This window comes from Taudactylus pleione, unplaced genomic scaffold, assembly GCF_031769625.1.
Source record: "Taudactylus pleione unplaced genomic scaffold, aTauple2 ptg000207l, whole genome shotgun sequence".
NCBI classification, from domain to species: Eukaryota; Metazoa; Chordata; class Amphibia; order Anura; family Myobatrachidae; genus Taudactylus; species Taudactylus pleione.
The window spans coordinates 4267863-4293359 of NW_028284609.1; the positions used below are offsets into that span (position 1 = coordinate 4267863).

At 41.4% G+C, this 25497-nt stretch overlaps 1 protein-coding gene across 1 annotated transcript in view; it reads left to right on the plus strand.

Moving 5' to 3' along the window:
* The window catches only part of LOC148517856 (transient receptor potential cation channel subfamily M member 2-like), a 248125-nt gene that overhangs the window by 13046 nt on the left and 209582 nt on the right, over window positions 1–25497 (plus strand). The window contains exons 3-7 of the mRNA XM_088478123.1: window positions 10998–11080; window positions 13597–13762; window positions 13921–14101; window positions 15397–15551; window positions 19062–19242. Coding sequence (XP_088334249.1) covers window positions 10998–11080; window positions 13597–13762; window positions 13921–14101; window positions 15397–15551; window positions 19062–19242 — 766 coding nt within the window. The remainder of the gene's footprint in view (window positions 1–10997; window positions 11081–13596; window positions 13763–13920; window positions 14102–15396; window positions 15552–19061; window positions 19243–25497) is intronic.

The window sequence follows — 25497 nt, forward strand, 5'->3', positions numbered from 1 at the left end:
CGTCACTGGATGATCCTCTTTCCGTTCAAACTGCTCGCACAGCTTGGGGTCTGGATTACTCGACCACATTGGCGATGGCCTTCTCCTCCGTCCCGGCCCTCCACGATGTTTCATCGATTAATCACGGCTTGTCAGAAAATCAATCAGTTTGGAATTGAAAACCAGCTTGTAATGTGTTTTGAAAACAGTTTTATTGGTTAGCACAAAACCGTACGCAGGTGGAAATCATAGCTGCTAATTTCAGGATTACACAATCAATTAGCGTACATTTGTAGGTATGTTTTTTTTGGTTTGTATTTGGTTTTTGTGCTATTGTAACAATAATGTCATCATGTTTGTGTGTATTTTTCCATTTTGCTTTTGTCTGGAGAATTTGCATCCTTATGTAAATTTTAAAGTGTTCCTTAAAGAGCCCTTTTTTTTTTTTTTTCGTTTTAATTTTTTGGGAGGTCGTTTTTGCCTTGTGGGCCAGGATTAACTGTAAACCATTTCTAAAATAATGTCAGAATACAATGTCGAACATTTTTTAAAAATGTATTGGAAACTAAAAACATTTTCTGGCACATTTTTGGCCCAAACATTTTTGGCAGTGTTATTCCAATAAAAATTATAATTTGTGCAAACATAAAAGGTATGGAAACTTAAATCAAAAAATTAAAAACAATTCACAAGAAAGGAGAGGGAAGTTTTGGCCAGAAAGGAATATGGGGCAAGCACAGAAGGAGTGTGGGAAAAGTAGCCAGTACAGTCAACGTTTTTTCCCCCGTTTGGCTGGGGGAGGGTGGGCTCCAGACCGGGTCCGGGATGTCATCGGGCTGGCCTGTCCAGAGGCAGATGTTGTGGCCTCTGGACTAGGCACAGGGCTAGGCACATTTGGAGGATTGGCTGATGTTGTGCCAGAGGTGGAGGATCCTGATGTTCCGGCAGGAAGGGAGGTCGGCTCCACCATGTGCTGGCGAACAAGCTGCTCCAGGGCATTGGCGATGCGGATGTTGGCCCTGGCATTTTCCGCCAGGGCCTGACCAATGGTCACGTTGGCCGCAGCATTTTGCTCCAGGGTCTCAGCCACCCATACCAGACTGGCGTCCGTCCTCTGCAGAATCTCCGTATGGAAATCCGATTTAAAATTGAGTTCTGTGAGGAGGGACACTGCCTGTGAGGGGGATTGCCTGGCTTCTGCAGGGTCCTCAGCTGGATGTAATGGTTCCTCCCCTGCAGAGCCAGCAGAAATTCTGCGGCCAAGGCTCCCCTCTGGAGCAGACTCATCCGCCTGTGTTTCTGTTTGAAAAATTAGAAAAGAGTCACATTAGAATCTACATATTGGCACAATAACATTTCAGAGTTGGTTACATCACAATATTTACCTTGGACAACATGAGGAGCGGCAAAGTCTGGCATGTCCGTATCCATGTTGGACAAGCCAAACACCTCCACAGCCTGCACACACCCCTGTGCCAGCTCTTCTAAATCATTCAACTCCAATGACACAGGGGTGGGACCCCCACCTGTCCCCCTTGCATGCCTAGCCCTGTCCGCCATTTTTTTTTTCAAGCGATATTTGAAGTCTTGCCATCTGTGGGTGAAAAAGGAACCATTATTCCGTTGTTTTTTTTGGTTTTGGTTTTAGGGGGGTCAAGTTTTTACTTACCGCCGTTTGACATCCCAGGCTAGACGGACATCATCACCCACCCTATTGACAGCACTGGCTACCTCCTCCCACATTCTCCACTTCTGGCTTGCACCCATATTCCTGTCTGCCTGTGGCAGGATGTCCACACACTTCTGAACCAAAACCTCCATCTCCTTTCTTGTGAATTGTGGCTGCCTTTTCTTTTTCCCTGCTTTGGCCGGAATACTGGGCCCAGCAGCCTCTTCCATGTCATCCTCCTCACCTATTTGTTTAAACATTGAGAAATTTAAGCTTGCAAACTTTCACTATATTATGTTTCAAAATATTCCTTGTTTGGAAATGCATGAAATACTTACCGGCAGACTCTTGGCCATTGTTTCTCTGGTCTGTAGCCATTTCTTACCTCCAAACAAGAAATACACCAGAACGTTTTTTTTTGGGTCGTGACGTATTTATACATGCGTTCTTATTTTTCATCCGCATCATTGATTGTGCGTTCCTATGATCCCTCCTTAATTTGTGTGGGAAAATAAACACTATTTATGGCTTTGGGCGTCTCGAGTCGAGGTGGCGGGTGTTGGTCGTTGGAGGTTACGTTGGTCGGAGTGGATTGTTGGCGGGAATTGTATTTGGCGTTGTTTGGAGTTGTTTTTGGTTTGTCTTTTTGGAGTTTTTATTTACGTTCGCTTTTTTTGGTGTGGTTGTTTTCTTTGTCGTGTTATTTTTTGGTAAGTTTTTGCCCGTCTTACTTTTGTTCACTTTGTGTCTCCTTCTTTTTGTTAAATTTGCGTCGTTAATTTTTTTCAAAATCTCCTTTGTTAGGTTTCTTTTGGCTCTGCCCCAACAACCTTTTTATCCGGTGACTTATATATCCTCTATTGGTAAGTTTTTTTTTTTCACTTGTTTATTAATTGTTCTTTTTTTTTTTTAACGCAACTTTGTTTGACCTTACACTTTTAACCTTTGGTTTTGTGATTCCGAAATGTATGAACTAATTAGCGCTTTTGTATCTGCGTATTTTTTGTCTTGTATTTGCAAACTAATTAGCGCATTTTTATCTTCTTATTTTTTGTCTTGTATTTGCGAACTAATTAGCGCATTTTTATCTGCTTATTTTTTGTCTTGTATTTGCGAACTAATTAGTGCTTTTTTATCTGCTTATTTTTTTACTTGTATTTGCAAACTAATTAGCGCATTTTTATCAGCGTATTTTTGTACTTGAAATTGGCTGTGATTTCCCTTTAGCAAATTTTTATTAAATTTGGGCCCAAATTGAGGTAGTCTGCACACTGTCGTTTTGCTCTTTGCCCAAATGTGTGTTTCTCCCCTTTTCTGTTTTGTCTTGCACCCAATTTAGATTCCTAAATGCCCACCCTAAATTGTTGCATTGTTTATTTGTTATTATTTATAGGTTGGGAAAATCATGACAATACCCCGGCATGTAAGCATCATTGGATTGTATCGTCAAGCTAAGTAATTTTTCAATTATTTATGGCCAAAAAAACCTTACATTCAATTCTTGCCATTTCAGGTTGATCTTGGTCGGATTGTTCTGGCCATGCTCCCGGAAGCCGACCAACCTCAATCTCGTCCCAGGCATAAGCATCATAGGCGTGCAAGGCCCCAGATATATCGAACACGTGTCACCCTTTTTGGAATGCCCGATGATGAGGTGTTAAGATGCTACCGTCTTCCGCCCCAAATCATCATAGACACTCTCTCATTAATAGAGAGTGATCTTGAGTGGCAAATTGACAGTCCTACAGCAATACCACCACTTACGCAATTTATGGCGGTGTTACATTTCTGTGCCTCAGGATCATTTCAAACAACGTTGGGAATAGTGGCAGGAATCTCCCAATCTTCCTTTTCCCGGATCCTGAGAGCAGTGATGGTGACCCTTTTCAAGCACCTCCATCATTTTATTCAAATGCCTTTGGATATGGGTGCCCTTAGTGTGGCCAAGGCAAATTTTTACCAAATAGCTGGCTTCCCACACATCATAGGGGTTGTGGATGGTACTCACATACCACTTCAGCCTCCAGCATGGCTGGAGGCCATATTTTGCAACCGGAAACACTATCACTCCCTGAATGTAATGGTGGTATGTGATGCCTCCCTCCAGATCCTATCCCTGAATGCAAAATTACCCGGAAGTGCACATGACTCATTCGTCATCCGGCAATCAGGGATATGGCACAAATTAAACAACCTACAAGCTGGTGATGCGTGGCTTCTGGGTAAGTGGAGACCTTTAGTACATAACAATGTTAAGCTTGATACACAGTGATCCTGATGTTGTCACTTCTTTTTCACAGGAGACAGTGGCTACCCTTGCACGCCCTGGCTGCTCACTCCTTATTTGGCTCCCACACCAGGGCCACAAAGTAATTTTAATTCCGCACTTACAGCCACCAGGCAAGTGGTGGAGCGCTGTATCGGCCTTTTAAAAGGCCGATTCAGATGCCTCCACCGCGCTGGTGGCGAGCTCATGTATTTGCCAGATATGGTTTCGAAAATTGTGGTCCTGTGTGGGATATTTCACAACATCGCCATAAGGAGTGGTGTCCCAATGCAGCCAGAGGATGCCTTGCCTGAGGATGGCCCCGCCGAGGTTGGTCGGAGGTCAGTATGTGGGGGGGGCCATGCGCGATGATGTGGTGGCCAGATATTTTAGGTAATTATTGGCACAAAAGAAGTTCTTTGACACAATGTGGTAAGGATTTTTGGAGACCATCTAATTAATTTGTTTTTTGTTTCCCATCTTCTGTTTGATTTCATAATCTTTGGGACTCAAACGATGACTACTTCCTGCTACCCAAATCAAACCTTCATGGGGATACATTGGATATATATTCTGGAACCAATATTGAAACGCAACATTTGTGGAATCATGTTGGCATGCTCATTCGTCAACCAGTTCTTGATTTTTCTTAACTTTTTTCATATGGTGTTTGATGGGTTGTATTTTTTGTTATCACTGTATTTATTGTTTGTGAGCCAACACTTTGGTTTTTTAGTTATGTTGTGAATAAATGTTTTGAGAGTGTAATTTTTCAAATTTTATTGACCATTGCAAGCAAGTGTAACCAGGTTCACCCACGTTAAAATTGCTTAAGGGTTAATCCTGTAATGTCGCAATTTGATCTAAATGTAAATATGCTTTCTGGGTCAAAACCAACACCAAAAGGTATTCTGTACAATCAGTAGGCTTTTTAATCTTGGCCTAAGCAGGCTGCCCCCCAAATTGGAACATGTAAAATGTAGTAATATAAAAATTGTAGCACACCAAAAAAGCCCAAGCAGATTGTTACTGTTAGCTGTTTCATGTGCCTGTTTCCTAAAAATCTACAACACACAATCTTAGTGACATTAATTGCAAATACTTGCTGGAAGAGTCTACTTATGTCAGTGTAAACAATCTAAGATTTGGAGACAAGGAATGAGACAGAACGCTAAGTTTAAATTTTTTATTAAGAAAAATATTTTAAAATGAAAAAAAAAAATTATGGACGCAGGATCCCAGACATACGGTCAAGGACCACCAGCAGGCCGATGACGTGGCCCCGCATCACTTTGACGCACCCAGCTAGGTCCGCCAAACGCCTCTGGTCCTATGTGGGTTAGAAAAGTGTGGGGCTTAATACATAATTAATGAAACCCACTGAAAAAACAAGCCAAACAAAGGTATACAAAAATGACAATATTGTGACCAAAAGCACATTTAACCCAAAAAACAAAAGGACACAAAAATGGACACCCAAAAAATTGCACAAAAAACAAAAAAATTTTGACAGGTGGGATATGTGTATGGGGAAATCAGCAGTAAAAAGTAAAGACAAACAGAGATCTACCCCAAATTCTGACAAACCAAAAAAAGTAAAAGGCACAGACACAGGATTAGATCCAAACATTTAAAAACCCAAAAAAGGATAAAAGGGAAACATACCGTTCAAAATGACGCCTGGCCCAGAACCAACTCCCTCGTCCTCCTCGGAGGTGGCAACATTCCCCAACGAGGTGGGAAGGGTGATTTCGGATTCAGGGGAGGGGGTAGTTATGAGAGGGGTGGTTGGAGGGGAGGGGGAATTGGGATGGAGGGGAAGGAGCCCAGACACATGTGCCACAGGGTCTGTGCAGGCTGGGGAGGAGGGGGAATTTAGGGTATTCTGGGGTGAAGATGTTTGGCTGGGGGTTGGGGATAGGGGCCGAGAGCGCCGTCTTTGACGGCGATGATGCCGTAGTCTTCACTCTGCCCCTAAAAGATGGAAAACAAATTGTGGTTATTTTAGAACATCACCTTGTTAAACGCTAATTTTTTACACCCAAAATATGTAAACATGCCCATGCAGATATGAGTACAAAGAATAAATAGGCCATACATGAAAACATGCCCATGCAGATATGAGTACAAAGAATAAATAGGCCATACATGAAAACATGCCCATGCAGATATGAGTACAAAGAATAAATAGGCCATACATGAAAACATGCACATGCAGTTAGGGCACAAAGATAAACATGAAAACCACAGTCAAAAAAACTTACTTTCCGCTATCTGCATGCGAAAGCATGCCAGCAAGCGGGGCGTCCGCCGTTGCAGGTCGGACCACCTGCGCTCCAGCTGGCCGATCTGGCGGCGTGAGCTGAAGGAACGCAGGTGGCCACGTACCTCCGCATATGCGGAACGCTTTTCCCTATTGGTGATGGGGGGAGGCTGGCTGGTGATCCGCCTGTCCATCACCTCGGTTAACACCATCAGCTCGCGCCGGGTGAATGCCGAGGCTCTCATGATGGCAATGGTGTATTTTCTAAAAAACAATTTTAATAAAGACCCGAAAAAAAATTTGATTGGCTAATGTATTTGGGTAATTAACAGGAACCATTCTATTGGTTAGTGTATGAGTCATGTGTTTTCGACAGGGCCACAAATCTATTGCGAGTTATGATAGGCTTGATGCAGTGACATGCGTAAGCTAATTTAAATAAAGAAATGAACCCAGGAAAATATGCGTGGTTAAAAACAAATGGATAATTGCCTCAAACATGTATTTTGACAAATAAAAGCGAATGTTTAAGCCGTACGTATTCTGCAGGTAAACACAAACACGGACAAGAGTAAAGTTTATTGCATTTCCAAAAAAAAAAAAAAAAAAGATGAGCAATTAAGATAATTGATATATTGATTGGCATGATACGATTGAGGGAGGTAGGCAGAATAAAGGAGCAGGTAATCGGAATCTGACAGGCCCACTTCCGGGTTGGACTTGTGCGTGCGTTCCCTGCAAGCCACATTGGGGATGTACGCTCGCTATTTGGCACGCTCGTAGTTAGAGGAGGGGTCGGTAGAGTTTGGGGAGGATGTTTAGCTGCGTTTGAAATTACGAGCGAGTGCTTGAATTAACATAATTCTGTACGTACGCCGAACGTACGAACGCCCACTTGCGTCCGGGTCTGAATGAGGGCCTTTGTCCATATATAGTTTAGGTTGTTGATAGAGTGAAGTTAGATTATTTTCCTTCTGTTTCACTATGGTTTAACGCTGGTATTATGCCAAAATTAGATTTTAAATGTAAAGTGCATTTTTAAATTCAGCATTTATTATATTCAGCAGTACAGTCAAGGCTTACAGCCTAATGATGAACCTTACATAGGAGACCTGGCAATGCCATGTCTGCTAATCTTCTACTAGTCAAAAACCAATGACTCTGGGCACTAATGAATGAGCATATAGGCCAAATCTATTAATGATCAATAGTACTGAAATATGATTAAAAACATATGGCAAAACCAGCTGTAGCACCCTGGTTATGAGTTTGTGGACACTCACTGAATGAAAAGTGAACAGAACACAATAGAGTGGTGCTGCTCTTATACAGGTGATGGATTAATCAGTCTTAAAGCTGCTTAATGGTTAAATATGCTCCAACATGCTGATTAGCAAAAGCTGCTTAGAAATTGTCACGCTTTTTTTATGACTGATTTAGATCAAGAACATCTATTTATAACTTATCCCACACAATTTTATTTAGAACGTTTTTTTTTTATTTAATAGCAACATTAACATCGATTTTTTTGTATTGGTCACTGATATATTGGACCACCGATGCTTGGAACATTACGAACATCGTAACTTTTATTTTCTCAGCAGCTGCTCCTCTGAGTGGCCGCAAGGTACACATTTGGGGCTGATGTGCACACTTGAATTTACATTTTTTGCGGTGGCTGCTTCTGCTGTGATGACCAATCAGCAATGATCGGTAGCATGGCAGACACTGGGAAAGGGTATAGGGATGAAGCTATTAGTAGCTGCTGGAAGATTGTCTTCCAGCAGCCGCCCACTGTGCACTTCTGAAAGGTTTCGTTTGTGACCATGTCAGTTAACACACTGCCTGGTGTGGTTGTAAACAATGCTACCACACCAGGCAAGTGGTTAAGCAGCTTTAAAACTTTGATTAATCCATCACCTGTGGCAGGAATATGGACAGTTTTTATTGTGTATACAAAAGAAGATTCCATTTACTGATCTGATTATTTTTAAACAGCAGTTTATGAAATACAATATTGATATTTATGTGATAAATCTCATTGTTACGTGTTGTGTGATTTTTTTTATTATTAAATGTATCACTGTTTAGTAATTAATTTGTCTTGATGACACCATTCTGCCACACCAATACTTCTACCTAACCATTATAAGCACAGCACCATTCTTTTACTTGTATCCTTATCTTCTATTGTCATGTCACAGCCTGACTGACCTTTCTCATCCTCTATTATTTTCTCACTGACCACTCCTGTGATGTCTCCTCCTTCCTGACCACTCTTGTGCTGTCTCCTACTTACTGACCGCTATTGTAATGTCTCCTCTTCACTTACCATTCTTACACTGTCTCCTCCTCACTGACAACCAACTCCTGTGATGTCTCCTTCTCCCTGACCACTCTTGTGCTGTCTCCTCCTTACTGACCCCTATTGTGATGTCTCTTCTTCACTGACCTCTCGTGATGTTTCCTCCTCCATGACTACTCTTGTGATGTTTCCTCCTCCCTGATCAGTTTTGTGATGTCTCCTTCTCACTGAACACTGTTGTGTTGTCTCCACCACTCTGACCACACTTGTGATGACTGACCATTATTGTACTTTTTTTTTCTCACTGACCATTCTTGTGATGTCTCCTTAATAACCATTTTTGTGATGTCTCTATCTCACTGACCAGTTTTGTGATATAGCTTCACATCTAGCCACTTTAAACATTCATAATTTTAATATGTAATTTCTGCATCCATTATTTCTCAAACACTTCTCTAACACTGTTGTAGCTGTGGTCATATACTTAGCAGCACTGTCCTTTTTATCTGCATTTTTTCCAATTTAACTGCCCTGTCTCTATATCACAAAGGCTCTACTCCAAGTTACATCCCTCTAATTCCCTCATCCACACCATGATCACCTTTACTTCAACCCCTCCCCTCACTCAGTGTCCACAAAATCCTTTACTTTCCTCTATTCCCACCCATATGCTCCAACTCTAGTCTCCTCAACCTCCTTTTCTCCCTCTCTTCCCTCTTCAGTCTCACTTCCCTCCTCCAATTCTCCTGTTCCTCCAATCTCAATCATGTCCCTCCCTCCATTACCCTACTATCCCACCACTAAGCCCTGCTCCCTCCCATCTCTCCCTGTCACCTCTGCTCACCTCCACTCACATCACACTAAACTACCTCCTTACCCATCACCTTCCATTTTCCTTCCTTGCTCAGGATCCAGCACCATCACTACACTCTCTCTGGCTCACTGCTCCAAATCAATCTCACCTCCACTTTACAGCAACTCAAATAATCTCATTCATATATCTACCACTAACTCGGTCCCTCTCTGCTGTAGCCTCTGGCCAGTGCTGCTCTTTCCCCCTGTAAACAGTCTTATTTCAATACCCTTATCTCCTCCCAATTCTCCAACCCCTGATGTCACTTTGTCCCTTTCAATTCCTTCCTTTGCTTTCACTCCTTGTCTCCCCTCCTCACTCTCTACCACCATCTCCTCTGGCCCGCAAGTGCACTGCCTTGGAGTCATCTCACAGTTCTGCCATTTCCAACTCAAAAATATCTCCATGATCATACCTTTTCTCACCCTGGAGGCAACTAGGACCCTCATCCACTCACTGATCATCTCCAGACTGGACTACTGCAACCTCCTCTTCTCTGTGCTCCCTGATTTCCATTTGTCTCTGCTACAATCTGTTCTTAATGTTGCTGCCTTCCAGCTCTCATACTAACCCACTGCTCCATGCTCTTTGCTCACTGTCTCTCCCCTCTGTGTCACCCCTGTCTGTCTGCCGCTCCCCTTTAGATTGTAAGCTCTCATGAACAGGGCCCTTTTCCCTTATATGCTTTTCCTTCCTTCACTTCTATCATCATCTCCTCCCCACTGCCTTAAATGGCACCCAACCTATTTGTTCTGCCTCCCTGCTGCTTTTTTGAGTATAATGATTGCTGATGCACCAATGTTTATAAACAATGACCTTGTTCTGCAATGTTCTGCATTATATGTCACTTTCATTTGTGACTATGTTCATACTGTTTCTGTGTACAGTACTGTATGTGTACTGATTTGCATTCCGTTCAATGAGTGAACGTGATTGGTCCGCTTGTCAAGGATATCGATCCACTTCTACAGTATGGTATTCAGTAGTATAAATTTCATCAGTGGAGCACTCGCCACCCAGCGTTAAGCGGTGTATTACATGCCGTGGAGTCTCTTACATTGTAGAACGCCACAGTGCGCCACAGTACAGCCACAATGCAACGTTCCAGGGTGCGTCTCAGAAGCCTGAATGTTGCGCTAAGACCAACAAACTAGCTGGGCCCATCTTTACTTTATAAGGTGCAGGGGACACCTTGTGGTGCCATATAAATAAAGGACAATAATATAATAATAATAATAATAATAAACAATAACAATATATCTCCACCTGACTGACCATTCTTGTGCTGTTTTTTTTTTTACAAACCACAGTTTCATTGTCTCTTACACTCTGACCAATGTTGTTCTGCCTCTTCCTCACTAACCACTTCTTTGATGTCTCACACACAACTCATGATTGCTGCTTCACATAGAACTCTTTTGTGCTGTCTTCATCTCTCTGACCACTCTTGTGATGTTTCATCCTTAGAGACAATACTTGTGATGTTTCCTTCACACTGACCACTCTTGTGATGTCTCCTCCTTAGAGACAATTATTGTGATGTTTCCTTCACACTGACCACTCTTGAGATGTCTCCTCCTTAGAGACAATTATTGTGATGTTTCCTTCACACTGACCACTCTTGTGCTTTTTGTTTTCTCATTATTTCTCTTTCATTCACAGGTTGATGTTCTTAACTCATGGGTATCAAGGAATATTAAGAAGAAAGAATGTGTGACGTTTATCCCACAAGCATCAGGTGGAGGGTACAGTAATTACTTTATATAAGCATATATTTAAATATTTTCTCACTGGAACTAATATGAATATGGGAAAATAAATTTGCCAGTAATAAATGCTTGGTCTTGTCTTCTATGCTAAGCATTGTTTTCTCTCTTTGAGAGCTTGGCAAAAGTCCCCATGCTGCTGTCTATGCAGATATAGAATAGTGTAATGTGCAAAGGGAACAGAGTAAAATACCCAGAACAATAATCTTGAAGGAAACATCTGTATGTAGAGCTGGATGGATCTAGTGAAAATTAGGCAGCATTTTTGGGGTTCACTGTCCTGAAATAACGTGTGAATCATTTCAATTGAATAGTAACACTCTGGAGAATCTTCTTATTCCCAGTTAATAGAAATGTAGGATGTCAGTCAGCATCAAAAGGCAATCTTCTTGTAGTGTTAGATGTGTATTTTGAAGAAACTATAATTTTTTTTATACTGCGTATGCATGAAAATCCCTAAAAACCTATTATGTGCACTAGAAATGTATTGGAAATGTGCTGGGTGTTCCTAGGCAGTGACTGGGAAGTGGCTATTCAGACACATGAAAATTGTCTATTTTATAGGCATGTCATAAGTAGTTGTGAGCTCAGACACTTAGGGCCTGATTCAGAGATGGACGCGTCTTTATACACAGTGGCTGTGTGAAATTATGGTAATGCCCCAGGAGGCGTCTAGTGTAAGAAGATGCCTGTTGCTGGCATCTCAGATCTGAGGGCTGCAGCCAAAGACACTTCATTGGATCAACATCATGATCATCGGTCACAGCATCTCTGCTGCTGAGGCCAGTAAATTTGCATCGGCACCCCACAAAACGGGACACCTCCGTTTTGGGAAACGGTCCTTGGCTCCACTCCGGAATGCCTGCAGCCTGTCAATCAGGCTGCGGTATCCAGGACACTGTTAGCGATGTCGCATGACAAGATCTACACATGTGCAGTATGACTTCTGCACATTTGCAGATCTCAAACCATCGGACATGTACGTGAACATTGAAGTTCTTTACATCTATAAATTAGCCCCAGAATTGCTCACATTGGACGCCACACTCTGATGAAAAATCTGCACCTGCCAGAGGGCTGAGTCAGGTTTTGATGATGTTACCGTTAGAGGCATCTAAAGACGCAACAAGCAGTATTACAGCATCTATAGATGGTCAAAGTGGGCGTCCCAGTCCTTACACAGTAAAACGCACACTTGTACACCAGGGGAAGGGCCGATACTAGCATTAGCATAAAGTCACAGAAGCAACTACGGCAAAAGACGCTAAAGCAGTCGCAGCAGTATGTGACTCAGAATCATGCCCTTATATCACTTTATTTTTCTTAAATCATTAATTTGTATATTTGGCTATAACTTGTTTATTAATTCACATTTATCTTGGCTATATTTAATTGTCTCACTGAATGAATGAAACATTTGTGTGTCTCTTGGCAATGCAAGTCCATATTCCATACAACACAAAATTTTCCCATTTTAGAAAATACACAAATTGAGAAAACAGTTAATTTCCTGTGTATTTTTGCAACTAGATGACATTGATAACATGTACAGAGAACAGTTATGTTTTGCAGGGGATGCAATCAAGTCGATGATGACAATATCAACATTCAAAATGTTGACATCAGAAGGTCTATGTTCATGATGTCAACATGGTCAAAATGTCGACATCATAAATGTTGACATTCAGAAGAATGTTGACATTGAGAGAATGTTGACATATGAAATGAAGGGCTACTATTAGGGTTAGAGTTACTCATTGGGTTACCATTAGAGTTGGGGTACCGTTAGGAATAGCATTAGTGTTACCATTATGGTTAGGGTTACCATCAGGAATAGTATTAGCATTAGGGTTACTGACAGGAATAGCATTAGCGATAAAGTTACTATTAGGGTTAGGGTTACTATTAGGGTTACTGTATGGAATAGCAATAGCATAAGTGTAACCATTAGGGTTAGAGTTACTGTTAGGGTTACCATTAGGGTTAGGGATACCGTTAGGGTTAGAGTTACCATTAGAGTTAGAGCTACCGTGAGGGTTAAGTTTACAGTTAGGGTTAGTGCTAGAGATAAATTTGCATGAAAAATACACTGTCGACATTCTGACCATGTAGACACATTAATAAATGTGAACATGCTAAATGAAGACATAGTATACCAAACCTGTTTTGCAGCAGTCAGTGTTTTTCAGTGATGGTAAAAAATGTGCAAGATATAAAGGGATAATAAAAATCAGGTAATGATGCTAGTACTGACTACATAGCTATGTAGGAGATGCAGAGTTCATAGATATAGTGCTTACCGATTGGCTTCTTTATGGTTCCTTCTATGCATTGTGATTGGTATGATTCTCCAGTGGGCATACATTATTCCATACATTTTGAAAGACTCGGAATCCATCAACTATTTATTGCAAAGAATGTGGATCTATGAAACATATCATCCATCTCTAATGAACACCAGGAAACATGTCACCATTTCACTTTTCCTCACTCAGAGAGACCTGCGGCTGTGGCCAAACCAGAGAGTTCCACTTCCGGGAAATCCCAGCTCCTGATGTGTTTCCAGAAATCACCTGGGATCCTCAGAAACATGTCATAGAATTCCCCAGTGATTCCCATGGAGATATGACCTTCACAGGAGCCAACAGGACATGGGCAAAGGTGAGTGCAAGATTCAGAATGTCTTCCTGGGCATTGTGGGATGTCTGAAACATTTAGGGCATTCCCCATATGAATGAGTGCTCATTTTACAGAATATTCTTTCTGTCTGTCTAACTACTGTGTATAAGTAACTCACACTAAGCTATGTTCCTAAACAGTATGTGCGGTCATCATGCAACACCTCACCCAGTGTATTGTATGACCTCATGACTCAACAATGGGGTCTCAGTGTGCCCAGTCTTTTGATATCAGTGACCGGAGGGGCCAAAAACTTCAGTATCAGCCCAAGGCTGAAAAACCAGTTCAGTCGTGGCCTAGTGAAAGCAGCAGAGAGCACAGGTAAGGTGGCTTTATGTATCACCACAATATTTTTCCCTGCCAGTCTTGTCTTCTTATTCTGTCCATTTCTCTCCCACTTATCTGCTGTCCTCTATAAACCTCTTTCCATAATGTTGAATTTGGACAGGGAAAAGGTACTTTATTTCCTGAACATGAAAATCTTGATCAGACCTACAGTACAACAGGAAATAATCATTTGCTGGTCAAAAGCTCAAAATCAAGTATTCTATGAAACTTTCAAGCAGCATTGATTGATAATTGTAGAGATAAACTTTGAGCTTATACGCCTCAGTTAATGCACATTTATGAACACTGAGTCCTTGACAAAGTCCAAATTATAATGAGGACTACTGGGTTGTAACCCAGGGTTATATTTAGATGCTGGGGCCCACATGTGTACTGTAAGTGTATTCTTAGAGGAATAATATTCCTGTAAGAGATGGAACCTTACAAGGGACCGTTGCCCATTTGTAGCAATGAGACTAAAGGGACCTATCCATTACACGACTTTTTGAATGATCCGACCAAAACCAGGAGGTTTTGGTTCCATTGTTCACAAAGCATGTAATGGATAACCAGCAAGGACCAGCGATGCACGTGCATGCTGGGTCCTTGCCGACCCGACTATATGCCGAACATGCTGGTCAACCTGACGACGTTCATCCGGTTCCACATGTTAGCAGATAGGGAGGTCGGTCTCATGCACTGAATGATGTTCAGTGAACGCCGTTCAGTGCGGGCAGCGCACCCGGCGACCAGAAGGACTGAACGCTAGACGGTCAGTTTTTCAGGTCGCGTAATGCATAAGCCCTTTAAGCTAGTTTGGATCCTTCATTTCTAATATTATATACAGGATTTAGAATGCTTTATGGATAGCATTACTGCCTTACCGCACTGAGGTCATGAGTTCAATTCCTAGTCATGGCTCATCTTGTATTTTACAGTATTTCTATGATTGTGAGAGTTTCCTGCAGGTGCTCTGTTTTCAATGGGGCAGGGACTGATATGAATGCCATATATTCTCTGTACAGTACTGTGTCTAGTTTTGGCACTATAGAAATAAATCATAAACAACAATGATCCACTGTGATACAGTCAGTGACAGGTGAAGAGACTACCCATACAGTACATAGAAAGAGCCTATCTGCCATAGGAAGTTGACCATGTGTGTGATTTAGCAGGATAGTGCTTCAGTAGAGCTTGTGGGGCAGGGGTGAAAGGATCTTATCACTGCCAGGGTGCATGATAAGTTTTCATCTTCCAGCACTGACACTTGTGCTTGTCTCTCCATTCAGGGGCCTGGATCATTACCGGAGGTACTCATGCTGGGGTGATGAAACATGTGGGAGAGGCTGTGCGGGATTACAGTGGAGGCCAACAAGAGATTGTCCTGATTGGCATCGCCACCTGGGGTATCGTCCATAACAGGAAATACCTGCTCAGCGAAGCGGTAAATTACCAGGACACTTTGCAGCACTGTACAACTCTATCTTTCTCTATGCCAAATCTCACTTCTCAACATTGTCTTCCAAATAGTCTACAATTATTTTTGAACTCTCACATCCTTCCTACTGTATGTCTTTATTTTACTTACTTTATATTCCATCAATGACTCATTAATTTTTACATTAAGTCCTATTACTTGCTAAAATTTACCAATATACAGTGCCAAATAAAACAAAAATAAAGTTTATAACAAAAAACTTTGAAAGACAAAAACTGACAAGTATGTAGGGTGTTATGACCCAGGGAATAAGAGAAGGCTGAAAGAGTAACACACAGTACTGAGACTTTTGAGCTAATACTATCTGGAATTAAAGTATATTAACCTGTACAGGATTAGGAGTTGATGTGTTGGATAAATAGTCCCTCTCTGCATCTTCTAGTAAAAGACTAAGTGAAAGCTGGGGGCATATAATATGGTTGATATGTAAAAACTCCACAAAAAACTATCTCTCATATATCGATTGTTTGAAATGAATCAATGATCAAGGCTCCTCTAAATATAAAAAAAAACAAATTTATTCACAGCCTACAATGTATAGAAAAAGAAAAGAAAAAAATATAAATAATAAAACAAAACAAAAACATGTATCTAAAACACACAGTAATTGCATAATATAGCACTGGCATAAATTAAATTTAAATCACTAGTGACATGCATATGATCCTTCCACATAAAGCTTAGTACATCAGCAAATGTCCTGATGGAAAAAAGGGAGATATCTCTCCTTTAGTTGATATATATCTGCCTGTATACGCTCTTATCCATATGCATATTATCGGTTAAAGAAAGTCTTTTCATGCACTGTGAATGTCTTTAGTAGCTAAAATAGGCTCTCACCACATGAGTTCAAATTGTAGAAGTAGCGGAGCATTGCCGTCTGCCTGTGTTCAAAATCAGTCCTAGGAGACCACGGAGTGGTAAATGAAAAGCGGCCGCTCTCACACCGGATGCTTCTCCTTGTGTACAGATGTCTCCTAGTAAAATAATGCAGTCTTTTTCCAACCGCACTGGATGGTAGGTGCAAGTGGGTGAACAAGTCAGTACACAGCTAGGTACACAGATCACAGGCACAATGGATTTACCCCATAAATGTGGACATGTTTCGCTCGATCAAGGGCTTATGGGTGTGGCCAGTGCCATGTGGGCATGTACACCCCTATACTATTAGCCTCAATAAAAACATAAAATAGAATTCACATGGTTTAATTAGAGATGTGTGGTTCGGTTCTCCAGAAATCCGAATCCACCCGAATTTCATGAATCCGGGTAAAGCCGGGTTGTGGGTCTGATCTTTTTGTGGTTTAAATCAGAATTTTGGGGTTTGGATTGCATAAATTACATGATTTTAGCTGTTTTTAAAGCTTTTTATCTATTTTTAAAAAAAAAATCCAGATGCAAAACCAAAAACAAAACACTTGAGGGTGGCTTTGCAAGACCAAATCCAAAACCTTGAAGGAGATACATATCCAAAACCAAAACACGGGGGTCGGTGCACATCCCTAGTTTTAATCGGCCACATAACCTGTGTAATTCATGAGTGTCCTGGTTTAAAGGAAATGTATGGTAAGCTTATATACTGTATACTATATATATGTATGTATATTTATATATATATATATCCAACGGGTGTCCATGAACCACAGACCAAGCGGCACTCCATGGGACTTTCAAAGTGTGCAAAAAAGGTTTATAATATCAACGTTTCAAAGCTCAATCGGCTTTTTCTTCAGGATGTTTTACATCCTGAAGAAAAAGCCGAATGGCCTTTGAAACGTTGATATTAAAAACCTTTTTTGCACACTTTGAAAGTCCAGTGGAGTGCCGCTCGGTCTGTGGTTCATGGACACCCGTTGGCTATATTTTGAACATAGGAAGGCACCTCGGCAGTTGCAAATTGATCCATGAGTGCCCCTCTACATGTTGGTGTATATATATATATATATATATATATAGATATAGTGGTCGAAGTGGAAATTTAGAAGTGGGGGTTTGGAAAATTGCTACAGTGGAGCAAGTAAAAATGCAGAGGCAAAGCATAGAGTCATGGCGTGTGAAACAAGAGTACTGCATGTCAGTGCACGTTGAATTGAAAAAAAAACAAAAGATAGTTTCATTGATGTAAGTCATTGACTAAGGATGTCCTTTCAGTTTAATATGGCCCACAATTCCCATTATGCCACACAGGAGTTCCCCTTATACACATTATGCCACACAGTAGAGCCCTTTACTCACATTATGCCACGCAGCAGTGCCCTCTATTCACATTATGCCACACAGTAGTGCCCCTTATTCATATTATGCCACATAATAGTGCCCATTATACACATTATGCCACACAGTAGTGCCCCTTATACATATTATGCCACACAGTAGTGCCCCTTATACCCATTATACCACACAGTACTGCCCCTTTTACACATTATGCCACACAGTAGTGCCACTCTGCTTGAACCAGTAGAACTGGCTGGGGCATCAGCTGTGAAACTGTTTACAGTAATTCATCAACTCTCTCATTTCCTTTGCTTAGTTCCCACTGTGTCTGTGCTCATGTGATGTGTGGCTGCTGCATCTAAGGGTAGAGAGTTGTGATACACCTTGTGCTTACTTACACTGTACATGGTGATACACCACATTCTGCTGTGCTGTACCTGGAAGGGTAAACTGAGTTACTGCCTGTATATCTCTGTTACCTGAGAAGTTGGGGGGATTATGTCAGCCAGCACTGTCTCTGCCACATCATCTGCTGTCATATAACCTTCTGTAATACTGGTTCCATGCTGTGACTGCCCAATCCCTGCTGACACAGGGTGATCATTGCTGGCTGTGACACCACTGGTTATGACCTCACTGGTCCCTGCTGGGCTCCATGACTGCTGCGTGTGGAGTATCCCGCGTAGCAGCATGCTTCATGACCATGGCGAGTAGCTGCTGTGTGCAGCTAATGGACAGGAACATTACTTCCTCATGCTCAACTATGTCCTGTACCTGCTGCTTGGGGCAGCGGTGTTCTCCTCAGTAGAGATGCCCTATATATATGTAATTCAGCAGCACAACACTACACTGCAGAATGTTTTGTTCATTATCTCTGATGCCAAATGTAGACTCAAGCTTAATGAAGTTAGATGGTGTGCTAGAGTGTGATTCAGCTTTTCCCAACCTATTTTTCATACACATACACTATGTTTTATGAGTAATATCTTCATCAGCTATTGAGGAGGTTCTGTCAATCCTACAATGCATATTTCAAGACTCCCTCCTTCTCACATACACCTGGAAGGCCTCATTTCAGGGGGTTGTAGGCATTTAAATCGTCTTCCAGAATCTTTACTCATGTTCCTTCTATGTTTCAGGTGTTCTAGGACCTACATCTCTCCCAGCAGTAACAGCATCACAGTGTGGTGTGGATAAATAAATGTATGTTTGTTTATACTTCTTATGTGTCAATCACTGTAGGGTGGAGCTCCAGCTCTGTACCCAATGGATGAAGGATCTCAGGGGGCTTTGTGCTGTCTGGATAACAACCACACACACTTTATTCTGGTGGACGATGGGACACATGGACGATATGGGGTGGAAATCTCATTGCGAACTCGACTGGAGAAATACATCTCTCAACAAACGATGCAGAAAGGAGGTGAGAAGGGAAATATAATATATTATCAGATAAGGCCCATGTAAATCCAGGCTCTAATTTGGGAAATGAAGAAGAGATTATCATGAAGTTCTGGACTTTTGTTTTCATTTTCATTTAATTTCATTAACAACATACAGTATATTGTATCTGCTCTAACCTGTGGTTATTGCAACGTAAATTATTATTATTAGTAGTAGTATTATTTTATATAGGGCACCACAAGGTATTTGCAACACCGTTCAATTGGCCTAATTCAGAGAAAGATGCTATTCCGATGCTCCTACAGTTGAGCAATTATCGGTGGTCGGCAAATGCATCAGATTCGCACTACACATGTGCCGCGATGCTCTTGCAATTGCGGTCACAGAGAAGATTTATTTGCAATGTGAGTGACAGGCAGGGACCGTTTAGGTAAGGTCATGGGGACAGTGGCGACTCAAATGCAGTCATGTCACGACCATTTTGTGGGAGAACCACAAATTTTGATCCTGGATGCAATCAAAATTGCTCCAGTATTTCACTTCACATTCTCTGCGATCGTAAGGTTACTTATAAGACTGATAATCAAATAATCTGTGTCTCATGCTGCATCTTTCTTAGCAGTTGCTTGGTTTTGCAAAGCCTCTGATGGATGTCTCAATACAAATCTGAGACATTTGCATATTTTCACACAGTCATTGCATACAAATTCACAACAGCGGTGGCATTAGCATACATTTCTGAGTCAAATGATATGAACACAATTACATGAATATTACATAAATACATTGATTAAACATAAACATAAACATAGTAATAATACCTATTACAAAGATATGGGGAGTAGAGGGTAGAATAGAGAGACTCACTATGGCTTGTAGATGCTGGCAATATTGGGGGGGAGTTTGAAGCAGACAGCGTTCAATGGGCCTGTACCCACTAAGTAGGCAGACAGTACCAAAGTAACCGGTGAAAAAATTGTAGACAGGGAAACAAATGCATACTAGTGACAAGGATAGTGCTAGGAGAAAAAAAGAGAACTCACAGTTTAAGAGGGAGGGGAGTAACAAGGAGAGTGACCTGGGATAGGGGTTAGGTGGGTAGTTAGAGTAGAAAGTTATGAAGGCTTCTATGAAGTAGTGAGTCTTGAGGCTTGTTTAAGGGTGTGTATGCTGTGGAATTATCTTATAGAGGGAGGAAATTAAGTCTAGAGTAATGGGGCAGCACGAGAGAGCTTGGATGGGGAAGGTGGTAGTTAATGGAGGAGCAGAGTAGGGAGTGAGGACAGAAATTAGTTTTGTGATGTAAGAGGAAATGAGAAAGTGTTTTGATTAAGGGCTTTATAAGTGAAACTGAGACGTTTAATTTATATTCTGTGGTGGATTGAAAGTCAACTAGATAAGAGGGACAAATGAGTGGAAAAGGCAAGATTGGGAGATAGAATGAATGTGGGGAGTGAAGTAGATGTATGATTCAAGGATATCTTCCAATCAGCAAGCTTGAGGGACAAAGGAAAATTTGGTATTGTCAACAAATAGAAATAGTAGAGGAGGTGAGGGAATCCTTGGGGGGAAAACAATGAGTTCATTTTTTGTCATATTGAGTTTGTGAATGTACTGGGACATCCAGCAAGATATAGCAAAAATACAGGAGACACAAGAGTGGATGGAAGGAGAGAAGTCAGGGGATAAGAGATAAATTTGGGTGTCATCAGCAAATACTGTAGGTGGTACTGAAGTCCAAAGGAGCTGATGAGATCTCCAAGGGTGAAGATAAGGGGGGCAATAACAGACCCTTAGAGAACACTGACAGGTAGAGGGACGAGTGAAGTGTAGTCAGAGGAGGAGACTAAGAAGGAGCAGTTAGTGATATTGGAGGATGAAAAGAAAAGAACAGAGTCATGGAGACTAAAGGACCAGAGTGTCTGAAGGAGGAGAGGGCAGTCCACAGAATCAAAGGGCACAGATATTTCCAGGAGCAAGAATAGAGAAACCTGGTCCCTACAACTTACTGTAAGAAATTTGTTACTGACCTTCTGTGAAGTGGAGAGATCAAAAATTAGACTGAAGTGGATCTAAGAGGTAGTGTGGTGAGGCAACTATAAACAAACATATTAAGAATCTTTTAGGCCAAGGCCAGGATATATAGGCTGGTAGTTGGAAAGAGAGCCTAGGTCAAGAGAGGTGTGATGATTGGAGTGATGAGATCATGCTTGAAAGAGGAATGAACAGTACCAGATGAAAAAAAAACATATTGAAGAGAACAAGGTGGTAACAGTCATTAGGAAAAATGGAAAAGAGAAGGTGATAGGGAATGTGGTCAAGGAGACAAGTAGAGAAGGGAGAGGATGAAAGGAGAGTATGGACTTCATTCCAAGTGGCAAGGGGACAATAGCATTCATTTTTTAGGTGAAATAGGTGACAAAGTTAAGGGCTCTGAGGGAGAAAGGAAAGTGAGGAAAAGGACAGAGGAGGGTTTTGAAGGTACAGTACTGTAGCAAAGAGGCATTGGTCATTGGAAGACTGGAAGGAAATTACAAATTTGAAAAAGAGCTGTAGGAGGAAAGGATGCATTTGAAATAGATGTAATAAAAGTCTGTGAGAAAACATGACTTCCTCCAGTGTTGCTTAGAAGTGTGAGACTATTTTGGGAAGTAGCAAGTGAGTTTGAAGTGCCAAGGTTGGGGCATGTGCCAATGGAGGCTGCTATAGCCGATTCCAAGGCTGAGGTAAGGGTAGAGTTATAAAAGCGTAGAGTCTTGTCAGGGCATTTTGCCATCTTTGCTTCAGAAGAACAACTTTGAAGCAACAATTGTGAGGTAACTGACTCTCCAAAACAAACACCTGCTGTCTACATAACCTAGTCACTCCACACTGAACTCCCTGCTTGGATACTGCAAGAACTTATCATCTTGCTTGAAAGTATTTGTTCTGGCCTTTTGTTCACATATACATCAGACTGCATATCTGTACCAATCCTGATTTGCCTTTATACCTCTGTTAGCCCTGTCTGAATTACCATTGCTTTTTAGTCTTGCCTCATATCCTCTCACTTCTATTGTCTACTTTAGCATATACTTTCTGCACCAATAAAATCTCCATAATTATTCTGCTTAATAATAACCTTTGTTGTTGTGCACAAATACAGTATTTACTGTACCATTACTTTACTTTCATCTGCATTTCTAAAAATTTACTGCAATGTCAACATCTCATACAGCCTCAGTTTTCATCCCCTATTTACCTCATCCACACAATGTCCATCTTTTTTTCAGATCCCCCCTCATTAAGTATCAAAATGATCCTTTATTCTACCCCCTGTTACCGCCTCTATCCACTCCAGTTTCCTCCACCTATTCCCCCTCTCCCCTCCTCTGCTTCCCTCACCCACATGTTCCATTACTACATTTTAACACCTCTCCCCCACCATTATCCAGTTACACTGCTATTAGGATCTGCTCCCTCCCTTCTCTCCCTGTCTCCTTTCCTCACTTCCATCTGCATCAAACCAAACTCCCTCCTGCCCACCATCTGCAGATTTAATGAGCAGGATGACAATACAAAGTTATCTGCTGGGGAGAGTTGGGATGTTCTGTAGTAATTACTGGGATCAGAAAGTTAGAGGAGTCAAAGCGATGACCAGAGAGCCAGGAAGATTGTTGGGAATAGCCAATGTCATCAACAGGTAGCCAGTAGTCATAGAATAATGGAGCAAGGCAGAGAGCACAATAATCTGGCAGTTTCTGCAACTAAAGCTAGAGTAGCTACATACTTGACAGAAATCCACAATTTTTTTTCTGAGACCTGAAATGATCCAGAGATCCAATTTCTAGTGTACACACTACTTGATTATGGGTCATATCTAAATGACAAAAGTCTCAAAGAATCATTGAGGTGAGGTTTTTGAATGCACTATGAGCCTAATTCAGAGTTGTATGGAACAGCATAGCCACTGTGTCTTTGTTCTCAGCGGCTATGCTGAATTATGCAAAAGCCGCAAGAGGTATCTAAAGTAAAAGATGCCCACTGCCAGCTCCTCTGATCTGCTGCTGTGTCTGAAGATGCAGCATTGGATCAACTGCGTGAACATCAGACATCTGAATAACCCTCAGGTTACTCAGGGTGACAGGCAATATCTCACTGCCAGGGTCCAAGGATGCAGCAACTGGCTTCCGGACACCTTGAAATAGTGCCAATATGCTTCAGTTTTCTGCAATTCTCCACATCATCACCCCAAATGCCAGCAGCATGACAATCATGCTGTGGCATTTGGGGCACTATAACAACGTTGCAGGACCTGATCTGCACATTAGTATTACGGCTCCTGTGCATGCGCAGAACAAAACACATCAGAGATTTTAAAAAATATAGAATTTACATAAATCTCTGAATTGGGCCCTATGTTGGCTCAATCTTGTACATTTGTGGTATGATATCGGCTACTTGGGACTGACAAATGTCATGCAGCATTACTGATATCAGGAGCAGATCTGATGGGTTTTGGAATGAGTGTTGGCCCCGTGTGCTGTGTACACACTGTGCAATAGTCAGACCAGGCAGCTGAGAATTGGCTGATTGACCCAATTATTGCACAGTGTGTACCTAGCATAAGTCTGGGATTCCATTTTCTCCAGAGTTTCTGTATTCAAATTTGGTCTTACTTTGTAAGATCTCAAATTTCCTCGACATAATAATTATACCACTGTGACACATACATAAAATTATAAATGAAATATCAAGGGCCTGATTAAGAATTGGACACAGACGTGGCTATGGCTGTGTGTTTTGACGTGCCAGGTCGGCATCTTTATGCTAATACCACAGACAATTTCTACAAAACTGAGATCCAGTTTGTTTTAGAGCATCATCAAACTATCATTGCAACTGTACCTGCCAAAGGGGCCTATTGTATGAGCCATTGTGCATCTTGCCCACAGCAGCTAAGCACCCCTCCCCCGATACCTCCCAGAAATGCCCACTGAAATCCACACTCTCTATACACTCTCTATATATCCAAATGTATTCTGCGTTTCCATGCGGTAATCATCAGGAAGCATGCACTCTGCTTAGAACATCGGCCAACTGTGTGCATATCGGCATTGCGTGCGTTAGCCTGCGACTCTGATTTTAGCTCACTTGAAACTTTGAAAACTTGAAACTTGGTTTAGTGTCCGGCAATCAAAACTTTTTTCTATTAAAGTAAAAGAAATAAAGAAAATTAAAAAGGCTAAAAACAGTTTTCTCAGTTCCCCAGTCAATTTCCCAATGATTGCAGTTAGTATTGCATTTACTGGTAAGTGTGAAGTGACAGGAAGTGAGTAAGTGCTGAGATTCAGGGAATTGGCTACACACAGAAAGTGGCTGTGTGCTGTTGCAGGTGATTGGCTGCAGAGAGGAAGTGGGCAGGTGCTAATGCAGGGAATTGGCTACAGAAAGGAAGTGACTGTGTGCTGATGCAGGAGATTGGCTGCAGACAGGAAGCAGGTGTGTCCTTATGTGATTGCATAGTATATAAATTGTGTGGCTCACCCAACCAAACTACTGCTCACAGGTATTGTGCAGACCTTCTGCTTCTTCCTATCAGACATACAGAAGAAATTGAGTGTGAACATTTTTCCTTTGATTTACAAAATATACAGTATAACCCCATGGAACACATTATGGTGTTTTAACATTTCTTTATTTAAAGTATGAGAATATTGTGCAATAAACAAGGCATAGGAGAGGAACGCCAAACAGAAGATATGAGCAACATTTTTGTCATGGTAATAACTTTATTTAATGTGAAAGAGCCCGGAGTGAAATGTTAAGCATAATAACAGTGACAGAACTATGAACACAGTATCAACCCCAAACAAAAGGAAAAAAATGTAGAGATTTATTTGTCTCATTTTCTACAATGAAGATTAGCCTGTATTTTGTTACGTGGAAAATATAATAGTAATAGGAGATTTTTCTTTATTTACATTTTTTACAAAGGATGGGTATTCAAGGAACACAGGGGAGATGAGGATAAAAGTGGGAGAGAGAATGGGGCAAAAAGGTTGAGTCAAGGAGAAAATAATAGAATAAATGAGCCGGGGGGCTAAACCATTTGGTATTACACAATTCACAAGGAACCTGGGAGTAGAGTGTTGTGTGAAAACCATGGATTCCATATTTTATGAAAATTGGCAACCTTAATATCATAGAGAGACTGGTGATGTATCCCATCCTGCCTATGAAACAAATACAATTCACAACTTCTCACAGTATAGGTGGATTGCTTGTTTTCAAA